This window comes from Beta vulgaris, chromosome 9 (assembly GCF_026745355.1).
Source record: "Beta vulgaris subsp. vulgaris cultivar EL10 chromosome 9, EL10.2, whole genome shotgun sequence".
Lineage (NCBI taxonomy): Eukaryota > Viridiplantae > Streptophyta > Magnoliopsida > Caryophyllales > Amaranthaceae > Beta > Beta vulgaris.
The window spans coordinates 11,559,731-11,572,438 of NC_079210.1; the positions used below are offsets into that span (position 1 = coordinate 11,559,731).

The 12,708-nt window shown below is 41.8% G+C and overlaps 1 protein-coding gene across 1 annotated transcript; it reads left to right on the forward strand.

Moving 5' to 3' along the window:
• Positions 1 to 7,193: 7,193 nt before the first annotated feature.
• Positions 7,194 to 8,366, forward strand: LOC125493781 (uncharacterized). The gene has a single exon (XM_048637300.1). The coding sequence runs from the start codon at positions 7,194 to 7,196 to the stop codon at positions 8,364 to 8,366; it is 1,173 nt and encodes a 390-aa protein (XP_048493257.1).
• Positions 8,367 to 12,708: the final 4,342 nt, after the last annotated feature.

Sequence of the window (12,708 nt, forward strand, 5' to 3'; positions counted from 1 at the left end):
AAATGCTTGAACTAATTAAACTTATATAAACTTCTCATAGATTCCTATTTCTAACTTGATGTTCACACTAGGGGTGATAATGAGCCTGTCAAGCTCGCGAGTAGCTCAAGCTCGGCTCGGTCAAAGCTCGGCTCGTTGAAGCTCGGCTCGAGCTCGGGATCGGCTCGTGGAGTAAAGGCAAAGCTCGGCTCGTAAAGCTCGTGAGCAGCTCGTTTATTATTTTATATTAAAAAAATTATATATATTAAAAAAATATTTTATATTAAAAAAATTTAATACTAATTTATATTTTAATTTAGATTACAAATTATATATTTTAATTTGTGATCCAACTTCACCTTTACTCCACTAGGCACTAAAGTCCCGCATTGGTTAAGAAAACAAGGATCAACCTTATTCTTTATAAATAGCTACTACTCCTTACTTCAACTTAAAGTTTAATTTTGTATCTCCTTGGTTGGAAAACAAAAACTATACTTTATTTTTCTTCATAGAGGGAATGAAGTATATTTTTAAATAGTTGATTATTTAATACTTAAAATATTTGATAATTTTTTCTTTAGCAAAACATGGAGTACCACATTGAAATTTTAACAATGCTAGGAGGGATTCCAAGTTATAAAAGCATATGTAAACAAAACAAGGGTATAATGAGTTTTTTTTCTTAACAAAACATGGAGTCCCACATTGAAATTTTAGCAATGCTAAGAGGGATTCCAAGTTATATAAGCATATATAGAATGAGTTTGTTTATTTTAAACAAAACATGGAGTTCCACATTGAAATGGGGATAGTGAGTTTGTTTTTCTTTAACAAACCATGGAGTCCCACATTGAAATCTTAGCAATGCTAAGAGGGAAATCAAGTTATAAAAGCATATGATGGGTGAGTGAACAAGCTCACCTACTTCGAGCCAAGTCGAGCTTGAGCCCCAAATTTCCATCACGAGCCGAGCTCGAGCTCGGCTCTCCCAAGCTCGGCGAGCTCACGAGCCGAGCCGAGCCTGGAAAATTTTAAACGAGCTCGAGCCGACCTAGTGCTATTCGGGCTCGACTCGCTCGATAAGCACCCCTAGTTTACACAATTTATAATTTCATTCAACAAAATGTGGTCAACTATTTTCATTCATATTTTTTTACTCCATACATTTTTGTTAATCGGTAGCCATAGCCCACATAAAAGTATTCATATTTTCCTTTATATTTTTTTATCTATTTTGTATTTTAACCCCTAATTTTTGCAATCTATACTAATATATAAAAAGGTGTTTCTATCAAAGAAAGGGCGTCACCTGACACTCTCTAATGTATATGCCACGTGACAAACTTCTCATTTTTTTTATCTCATTTTAAAATATTAATAATGTGTATCTACTAGGAATCAGATGTATGACCTTTGAATTGAAATGTAAGAGTGTTAATCACCAATCCACTACAATTTCAATATTTAATGTTCAAACTAAAATGTAATAAAGTCTTAGAATTATATGTACCTAAAAAAAAACCTTCTTGATCTCGCACATTTTTATTAAAATAATACTCCATCCGTTTCATTTTAATCTACACACTTCAATATTTTACACTATTCACAAATTTCACTTGACCATCATTTGTGATTTATACGCGAATGAAAATATAGTCATGTGGGATCTTGTTAGATTCATCATAACATATGTATTTTATTAATATGTACTTTTATAATTTTTACAAATACAAAACTAAAGATATATGTCCTCAAAGCTTTACAATGGCATACGTGAAAAGTGTAAGTGTGTAGATTAAAATGAGACGGATGGAGTAACATTATATTACCCAATTCCATTAAAATTACTATTTTTAATCACAATTCCTAAGAAGTTTTTCTTAGAAATAACTTATCATGTCATACAACTTACGAAATTACTATATTTCAATTGAAATTACTATATTTTTAATCATTTTATTACCCGATTCCATTGAAATTACTATATTTCAATTTCACACTAGACATAAAACTTACGAAAGTTAATAAAATCAATTATAAAATTTATGAATAATAATATATTTGATAATTATAATTGGTTTTTGATGCCACATGAGCCAAAATACAAGTTATGATATAAAAGCAACGTAAAGTAGAGACCAAGAACATACATAAACTCTACTACTAAGTTAATTACGTGTGCGCCAAAAGTAAAGTTAATTATGTGTAGATGACTTAAGTAATCAGTAAGTATTGGTTCCCAAATAGACATTAAATTGCCCATTGATGTTATAGCTAATCAACAAGTATTAGGTTCCCACTTCCCAGCATAAATGATTAGCAAAGGAATTAAAAAATATTTATTAGTGACACTTAACTAAAGTTGCCACATAAGAGCATGTCCACTCATGGTTTTTTCTGGCATCAATTTGAGTCATGAACCTTGCTCAAAAAACACATGGGATTGTATTCATGGTTTTTTGATGTTTGTATTTGGATCATGCTATGACTCAATCCATGATTGGTCATCTTATGACTTAAGCCAACCATTTATGAAAAAGTGATAATGCGTCATAAAAATTATTTTATATAATTCAAATTTTGTAATATGAATAACTTAAAAAATATAAATTAAAAAAAAAATAAAAGTTTCACCAATGGCCCTATCTTTTTAAGATCCATAAATAGACATCCATTTTGCTATATTTTGACACACTTCTGTAGATAATTATTTTCTCTCTATATTATACGCAAATAAATAATTATACTTGGAAATTTTTATCATTGAAGAATTTTTAAAATCAAAATTAATTACTACCAAAAGAATTTATTTAGGATCGTTAATATATAAAATAATTTATTTATAATCTTGTATGACATTGTTGTAGCCTAAAAATCAAAGGCTATAAATGTGACACGTGGTCCCATCGCAACCCTACAAGTGGTGCTTTTCTACTATGGTAAAGTACATGGGTCATAAGCTTGTATGGACTAAAGTGCACTTTTATGAGAAAAGGTGTACTAAAACCCTTCTTATGGCCCGAATTGTACTTAGGCCTAGTAAAAGTAAAGAGCATTTCTGTGTAAAAGGGTGATGTGTACTCTTCAATCAATAATCGCCATGTGTCATAGCATTATTACTTAGCCAATCAGATGCTCCCAAATTAGGGTAACATCAAAGTACAACAGGCATTTCAGACACTATAAATAGTCCTTGAAATTAGGGGAAAGGTACGTTTTTCAGAGCATAGTATTGTTATTCTGCCATAAATACTCTCTCTCTCTACTTTCTCTCTCTAAAAGTTCCTTCATATTCCTGATACATGACTTAAGCTTCGGAGGGGGCAATATTACCCAAACCTCCAGGGTGGGTCCCTTTTTGCAGGTCCAGGGGCGGAGCTCAGGTTCGGGTTTTGAGTCTAGGCATTGTTGCACAAGTCTCCTATTCTAGAACCTACTGTTGGGGATAGTAGTAATTACTTACGAGTCAAGCACTACATAACATTTGGCGCCATCTGTGGGAAGACGCAACAATGACTGATTGTCACTCATCCAATGTTGCCAGGAGTAGAAGCTTTGAGATACAAGTGGAAGATACGGTGGGTGATGAGAGGCCACTTAGAGGAAGAGACATGCCCTCTGCTGCTGTTCGTCTCTTTGGACGGAGCAGGGACCCGGTCATTCAAGAAATTCCTGAGCGTCCAGTGACAGCTGCCCATCTGGAAACTGTCCTGAATGACTTCCAGACTAGGATGGCCGCTGTCATGCAGGAGCAAATAAAAAACAACATGTTGTTTTTTCAGGTTAACCCAGGCCAGGTTGTTGTGGTGCCGCCTAGGGGGCAGTCTTAGGAAGGTCGTCCAGGGACAAGCCGGCCTCCTCGGCAGGAAATGACAAGGCAAATGTCAAAAGGAAAGCTGCCAGTAGTCAGTGAACCAAGAAGAAAGATGGATTAGAAGTTGGTAGTCCATCCAGGAGATAACATTCCTGCTAGTGGTCATAAGATGGAGACGGATGCAAGGGAATACTTGGAAGCCATGAAGGCATCTGCTCTTTAGCGTTCGGCCTCAGGGTCTACTACATACTTGAAGGATCCCTCATTGAGGATTGCATCCAGAACTGAAGGATGAAGTCAAAGACCTTCGGCTGTTCAGCCAAGGCACGCCTATGGTGTATAGGCGTCAAGCCTTAGCCAACACCTCCTCTAATACAGTGCTAAAAGAATTCGGCGGGAGCACATACCCACTGAGGGACATGCTGTGGCACTCAAGATTAACTGGCTGACTCCATTCTCGGCCAGAATCATGGAGTCTCCCCCATTCCCAAAGGTTAAGCTTCCGACGATAGAGCCGTTCGACGACACTATGGATCCAAATGATCATTTATCAGTATACAAGCATCAAATGTATGTTTAAGCAGTTGATGATGCTACCTGGTGTAAGAACTTTCCAGCTACGCTGAAAGGGGTAGCTCAAAAGTGGTTCAATAATCTTCCCCCTAACTCGGTGAATAATTTCACCGTGCTTAGTATCTTATTTTCTAGCCACTTTGTAGCAAACCGGCAGGAACAGAAGACCAGCATGCATTTGGTCAAGGTCGTCCAAGGGCCTAAAGATGCCTTGAGTAGCCATGTGAAGAGATTTAACCTAGAAGCATTGCAGATCCAGGATCTGAATGCAGGAGTGGCTTTTGACGCCTCTATCAGGGGTCTAAGGCCAGGATGCTTTAAGTTTGAGTTGGTAAAGAAGAAAATCTCCACCCTAACCGAGGCTCTTCAAGAAGCAGAGGCATTTATCCATGCTACGGAGGTTTGTGCGGAAGCAAAGCATCCGGAGACAAAGAAGATTGAAGAAAAAATTCAGCCAAAGAAGAGCATTCCCAAGAAAGATGAAACTTGGGCGGTGACTTCAATGAAGACCTCATCTAAGAAAAGCAAAAGAGCTGAACCAGCAGCATCGGCTGAGCCGATTGAATTCAATAAAGATCAATATTCCATTCTTATGGAAATAAAAGATCAGTATAAGCTGAAGGCGCCAGCCAAAATGAACTCCCTACAGAAATAGGGAGAAAAGCAAATATTGCCATTTCCATAAGGATTGTGGCCACGAAACAAGCGAATGCAACATTTGAAAAGAGCTTTGAAAGACTTAACCCGCAAGGGTAAGATGAGTTCCTATATACCTCAGGCAGGTAGAAAATTCCAGAAGAGAGATGGTCGTCAAGGCCGAAGAAAGGAGGATGAAAGCATTGACGAGGCTGTAGTGCTAGTGATATTTGGAGGTTTTGCAGCAGGAGGTCCTACCAATCGCATCCATAAATATTACTTGTGGGAGCTCGGTTAGGTAATGCTTACCAATCAGGTAGAATCTGATCCTTTTCCTAAGATTGTTATCAGCAAGCTGGATCGCGAGAAGATAAGAACTCCTCATGACGATCCGTTGGTAGTAAAGATGAAAATAGCAAACCTCAGAGTGAGGCGAATCTTGATTGATATGGGTAGTTCGACCGATATCATCAGTGCAAATTGTCTGTCCAGATTAAAGTTCGATGAAAGCAACTTGGTCCCAGTCCACCATCCCATTATTGGGTTCGGGGGAGGAATAATCCACCCAATGGGAACTGTCACCTTACCTGTAAGAGTAGGGGACAAGGAGGCTTCCAGGACGCTCTTTGTTAAGTTCTTGGTAGTACGAGATTTGACAGCTTACAACGTCATTCTCGGACGACCCACCTTGAACCATATCAAAGCTGCCATTGTTATCCATCTGATGCTAATGAAGTTTGAGTGCGATGGAGGGAAAATTAGGTCCCTATATGGAGATCAGCAAGCAGCAAGAGAATGCTATCTCACCACTCTAAAACCTTCATCATGGAAATGAGAGAAATCAGAGCGGCCTAAGGCCATTGAACAAGAACCGACCGAGAAACTGAAAGGCCAGATTAGTGAATTAAAGAATGAAGTAGAAAGAACTCAGATGAAGGCCCCTCCAGACAGCAAGCCGGCCATCCTCTTACCGAGCAAGAAGAGGAAATGCCTGGCCATCAAGGAAGAAAAAGCTTCGTCTGAAGAAGTGATGGCCATCATGGGTGTTGGGCTAGAACGGCTAGAACCGGTGGAGAGACGGGTCGAGATCTATTTGGATGAAAGACGTCCAGAAAGTCCTGAGACCAGAGACGAATTGATCATGCTGTTGAAAGAGTTTGAGGATGTTTTTGCATATACAGTAGAGGAGATGCCGGGAATTGATCCCGAGGTTGTTGTTCATAAACTAAACATAGATCCAGGACAAAAGCCAATTCGACAGAAAAAGAGGCACTTGGGTCCGGCCAGGAATCAAGCCGTTGATCAGGAAGTCTAGAAGCTGTTAAAATCGAAGTTCATCCGGGAGACTTATTATCCGGATTGGACTGCCAACATAGTCATGGTCCCCAAGCCAAACAGAACTTGGAGGATGTGTGTGGATTACACCGATCTAAACAAGACTTATCCAAAGGACAGTTTCCCTCTGCCGAAAATAGATCGGCTAGTTGACTCCACAACGGGGCATGCACTACTTAGCTTTATGGACGCTTATTCAGGTTTTCACCAGATTCCTATGTGGCCGGAGGACCAAGACAAGACCCCATTTATCACTTAAAAAGGTCTCTATGGCTGACTGAGGATTATCAGTTGTGGACCCTTTCGGCATTCGAAATACGCCAGCTACCTTTCAGGGGCTCCTAAACACCGTCTTCCAGCCCTAGTTGGGAAGAAATATGGAGGCTTACATTGACGACATGATCGTCGAAAGCCGCAAAGAGACAGATCATATGGAGGATCTACGAGAGACATTCTTGACTCTTAGGAAATACTATCCCCGTCCTTTATTAGTTTACCCACTTTGACTTATAACACTATTCATCTTTATTACTTTGACCATCATTTGTACTTTATATGTAAGGAAAGCATAATCATGTGTGATACTCTTTGATTCGTCTCAATATGTAGTTTTGGAATATTAAATTTTTATAATTTTTACAAATACATAATTAGAGATATTATTACTCAAAGTTTTACATCGATAAATATGAAAAGTCAAAAGGGGTAAACTAATAAAGGACGGAGGGAGTACAAGTTAAAGCTAAATCCGCAGAAGTGTGTATTTGGAGTGGTGGCCGGAAAGTTTTTAGGGTTCCTGGTCGACCAATGAGGAATTGAGGCGAACCCTGACAAGATTCAGGCGATTTTGAACATGACTTCTCCGTCTAAGATTAAGGAAGTTCAACGTTTGAAAGGGTGTCTGGCTGCCCTAGGATGTTTTCTTTCTAAATCTGGAGATAAGTGTCATCTTTTCTTCGCAACAATAAAAAAGAATGTGAAATTCAAGTGGGCGGAGGAGGCAGAGAAAACTCTTCAGCAGGTAAAAGAGCACATCCGACAACTGCCTCGATTAATCAGTCCGGTCGAAGGAGAAAAACCATTTGTATACTTGGCCATATCGCTGCATGCGGTTAGCGTTATTCTCCTGGCTGAAAGGGAGTCAGTGCAAATTCCGGTCTACTTTGTTAGCCATGTGCCAAAGGAAGCTGAATGCAGGTATTTAATGGTAGAGAAATTCGGCCTGGCATTGCTCATAGCCTGCCGGAAGCTAAGGACATACTTTCTAGCCCATAGTATCCTTGTCTATACTGACCAGCCTCTGAAGCAACTCCTGCACAAGATGGATGCCTCTGGACGAATGCTAAAGTGGGATGTAGAGCTCAACATGTTTGACTTAGCATTCGAGCCTAGAAAAGCGATCAAGGGACAAGCCTTAGCTGATTTCATTGTGGAGCTTACTCGGCTAGCAATTGAGTTCGTCCAAGATCTAGCAGAGGGAAAGCGGCATTGGACCCTTATGGTGGATGGATCATCCACCGCCGAACGGCTGTGGAGCTGGGATCATCTTTCAATCACCAGATCCAGCTGGGACAAATTTGAATATGCAATCATATTTCAGTTCCAGGCTTCAAACAATGAAGCAGAATATGAGGCCCTTCTAGCCGGCATTAAAATGTGCAAAGCGGCCGGAGCCCTGGAGATTGAAGCAAAGACGGATTCCCTGCTGGTGGTTAGCCAAGTCAATAGGGACTTTGAATGCAAGGAGGCGTTTATGAGTAAATATATGAAGCTGATTCAGGAAGAAATAAAAACACTAAAGCGATTTGTGCTCGACCAAGTTCCAAGGTTGGAGAATTATCAAGTCGATGCTATCTCAAAATTAGCCAGTTCCGGCGAAGGAGATGTGCCGAGAACTGTGTTTTGGGAGGTAAAGCCGGCAAAGAGTATTGATCAAAAGGAAGTTCTGTTTCTCAGCCGGGTAAATGTTTGGATGAACCCCATCATTGAATGCAAGAAAACAGGACGTCTGCCCACTTCCCACTAATGCAAATAACAAGACGTCCTTGTACAGAGAAATATTAGTATAGATTTGGAAGTAAAGTTCTGACGAACAACTTTTGAGTTTCAGGCCGAACAGTTTTAACTTGTACCATTATTCTTATAATTGGATTAAGTTGAGGACAATGGTATCTTCGGCCGGCACAAGTTGATTATAAAGGTCAAACAGTTTGTTAACTTGGCATCAGTATAATTGGATTAAGTTGAGGATAGTGGCATCTTCGGCCGAAACAAGTTGATTATAAAGGTTATGTGGATAAAATTCTGAAGCAATAAGTGAAAAAGAAACTCTTTTATAAAAGATCAAAAGAAGAGTACAACCTAGTCTAAAAGATTACAATCTAGTCTTAAAACAAAAAATACAACACTAAGTACAAAAGCCCTGCGGCCAAGACTAAGGAAAGAAAAAGCTAAGCATCTGGAGAAGTGTTGGTATCATCGGCCTGGGCTTTGGGGTCAGCATCGTCCTCTTTGTCCTCATCATCTGAAGACTCTTGGAAGATTGGAAGTTCCTTCGCAGCTAGGTTGGCTTTGTGAAAACTTTCCTGAAAGTCTAGCCGACGAACGTATCTTGGAATATCGTCCTCTTCGGCCAGCATTTCAAAGGCCTTCACAGCCCAGGACCTTAAAGTATCAATCACTTCATTCAGGGCTTCCTTGGCCGATTCAAAAGCTGACTTAGGCTCCTCTGTCGGCGCGTGGGTTTAAGCCCGAAGATAGCGGTTCTCTCTCCGGAGCTTCGCGGCCGCCAGCAGGGCTGAGTTTCTTTCGTCCTTGAGAGCCAGCTCCAAGGCAGCCCTCTCGTCCAGTAGCTCCGTCAGCCGGACCAGGTACCTTTAGTTATCAACCTCCATCTCGGCCGAGCGCTTTTCCCAAGCCTCTCTGGACTGGCGGTGCAATACTTCCTGCTCGGCCATGGAGAACTGAGCCTTGTCCGCTGCTTTGGTAGCGTCCCAGACGATTTGCTGGTTTTCCTTCTTGAGAAGTCTTGGCCAGTCCTCAGTAATTATGCTGTGAGCAAAGAGCTAGAAAATGATGGATGAAGATATGTGAGGACGGTCCCAAAAAAAAAGCAATATATGCCAAGTATGGAAATAAGACGGAAATATAATGAGAAATGTACCTTAGCACCTAGTTGGGACATGTAGCCTACATGCCTAGAGGAAGCTCCTCTTAAGCCTTTGATGTAGGCCTTTGGGAAGCATTTGAAGAGCTCCTGTTTGAGCTTCTCATGTTTGGCCGAGGTCATCCTCGCAAAGCCTGCCAAGGACTCGTCGTCCGACGGTGTGGGAGAACCGTCAGGAGTTGCTTCAGCAACGCCCTTGCCCTTATCTGAAAGATGAGACTCGTCAGTATTCTTGACGAGTATAACCACGAGTAGCTTGTTGGACGGACTCATCGGATTCCCGCTAACGCGTAAAGTTCTAACAATGTTAGAGTAGTAAGACTCACCAGAAGATCGGGAAGCCGACCTATAAGCATCGGGCATTTGAGATACCAGCTTTGCTACTGGCCCAGAGAAAGCTTACCCATCCAAAGCCGCGTCCGGCTGGGTAGATGGTTTCTCTGTCTCTCCAGCCCCGTCCAAAAGAACAATCGCGTCCGGTTGCTCAAAAGTGAGAGGAGGAGCTGAGTCAATTGTGTCGGCATAGGTAACCAAGGCCTTCTCCTCGGTAGTAGGAGGGACTTCCTCGGTCGAAAGAGGAATTTCTACCTTTGGCAAAGAAGGACGAGTGGGTTTCTTCTTCTTGGCCGTAAAGCCTTTGGATTTTTTTGGGCAGGGGCATCTCTCATTGCGGCCGTCCTCTTCTTTGGAGCCGCTTTCTCCGCCAACGCCTTGGACATTGGGGCATTTTTCTGAAAAAGAAACCAAGTAAAAACATTAGCGGCAGAAAACGAAAAAAGGGATAAACTGTCCAAGAATGGTACGACTTTAGCATGGACGAAGATCTGTAAAAAAGGGAGCCCGTCCATCAAAGGCTTAGAAAGAAGGAAGAGATATCCTCTGCGGAAGAAAGCCGACCAATATCTTCTAGACGTCTTCCCTTCTAAGAAAATCTTGAACCTTGGTCGAGTTCCCCTATGGGGCAACATCCGTCTGGACGATAGTATCGTCCAAGAGTTCAACATGTTGATTTCCGGACGAGTCCCGTGGTTGTAGGAAGTCGGCCAAGTGACCCATGGATGACTTCCCTCTTAAAGAATGAATTTGTCCAAACGAGAAAAAAAAACTAAGAACTTACTTAAGTATCCGGCCTCTTTTCAGAGCCGGATTTGTTGTACTCTTGCTAGAGAGTATCTGTGAACTTGGACATGCTAATGTTTCCCGTCCAAGATTTTTTCAAGGCAGCTCTGGCCAAATTTGTTTGAAAAGAAAGAGCATGATTCGGTTGATATAGTCATTGGACGAAAGCATTTACTTGGAAAAAATATCAGTATTATACCTCTATCCTTGGCCCACCGCAAGCCGACGCGACCAAGAAGTTATCATGGTAAAACATCTCCTTAAAAGGGATCCAGTTGGACGGACCCTTAAAGGAGGAGTTATTGATGGGACTCCGATTCTCTGAAGTATTCCATCATTTCTTCAGCCGAAGTGCTCTCCAGCTCCAGGTAGGACGCTGTTCGTCCAGTGTTGGTGGTTTCCCGGCTAAAGTACCGGTACCGTCTTGCCACAGCTTCATTAGGCGCCTGGACAAACAGGAATTCTGCCTTCCAGCATGCATCTTGGACGTTTTGTCCCAAGACGTTAGGTAGCCCTGACGATTGCATACGCTGAACCAGGCTCCGTTTACTATCTTTGGAACCTTAGAGACGTAATGTATTTGGGACAAGTTAGCCAAGGAAGGGTCAACACCTTTCAACTCGCAAACGGCTAAGAAAGTTGGGATGTTTTGCCAACAATTTGGGGCAAGTTGGTTATGCATGGATGATGCTGTAGTATTGAAGAAGGCGACTGATAAAGGGATGCAAGGGAAATCGCAACCCGGCATCGAAAGCCAGCCAATAGACAGCAAAATGGCCGGAAGGAGCACTAAGTATAGTGTCTTCCCGGCGAGGAAGAACAAAACGATACCCCGACATAGGCATAGCTGAGGAAATGTGCCTAAGGTCAGGGCCTACTCGTCCTAGCCAACTATTGTCGGCCAGGATGAATCTAGGGTCAGATAAGGGGCCCAGGCGACGTCTCATCTCATAAGAAGTAGTGGATGGCTCCTATGAGTCGCTAGACGGACTAGAGGAGACCTCTGCCTCATTGGCCTCGTCCGTCGCTATATCTTGTCTGGACGAGCTGGGTTCCGAAGACTCTTTGATAAGAATTTCCTCCTGGATGCTTCCAGAAGAAGTATTTTGGCTTGCAAGCCGGACGCTTTTAACTTCGCGCTCCCCGTCAGCATGAATTCGTCCGGTTGATACCTTCATTTCTGAGCTAGAGGCCGGAAGGTTCACCCCTCGTCTAATGCGAGCTGTTTGCTTGACGCGCGCCAGATTACCCTGCACAGGTAAAGACTGGGTCGTCACACTTTGCCGTCCATGTCCAATATAATAAAATGCATGGCCGGTCGAGATAGGCCCAACTTAGAATGTGCCGAAGAAGAAAGACTCTCTAATCTAGGGTCAAGACCAACCCTTGAGCGGCCGGGAATGTTCGATGAAGAAGACGAATTCATTTTTCTTGAAAAATGTGAAAGTACAAGATAAGATGTAAATAGAGGAAAAGGATACCTGTTGAAAGTGCTCGGACGAACGGAAAGGACGAGCTGGACGAAACCTTGGACAAGTTCAAAGCACTTAACAAGATTTCAGTCAAAGACTCTTTCTCTCTCTAAAGTTCAGTAAAAATGGAGCAGACTCTCTCTCTAGAAAATCTCTCCAAGATGTAAAATTGATTTCAGAAACGACAAAGGGACATATTTATAGAGGGGTGAAAGTGACCTCCTCTCCCGGTAAAAGTAACTGTTGCATGCCAAAAACCCTTGAAGGTTGACTTAATGAGACCAGCTAAATGGCGCCCTTTTCATCTTGAAAAAGAAGGGCAGTTCTCGCCGGTTAAAAGAGGATACCAACCGTCTTGGCGCCTAAATGGTAAACTCCTCTTTTAAGGGGCAAATGTTGTAGCCTAAAAATCAACGGCTATAAATATGACACGTGGTCCCATCACAGCCCTACAAGTGGCACTTTTCTACTATGGTAAAGTACATGGGTCATAAGCTTGTATGGACTAAAGTACACTTTTCTGAGAACAGGTGTACTAAAACCCTTCTTATGGCCCAAATTGTACATAGGCCCAGTAAAAGTAAAGAGCAGATCTGTATAAAAGGGTAATG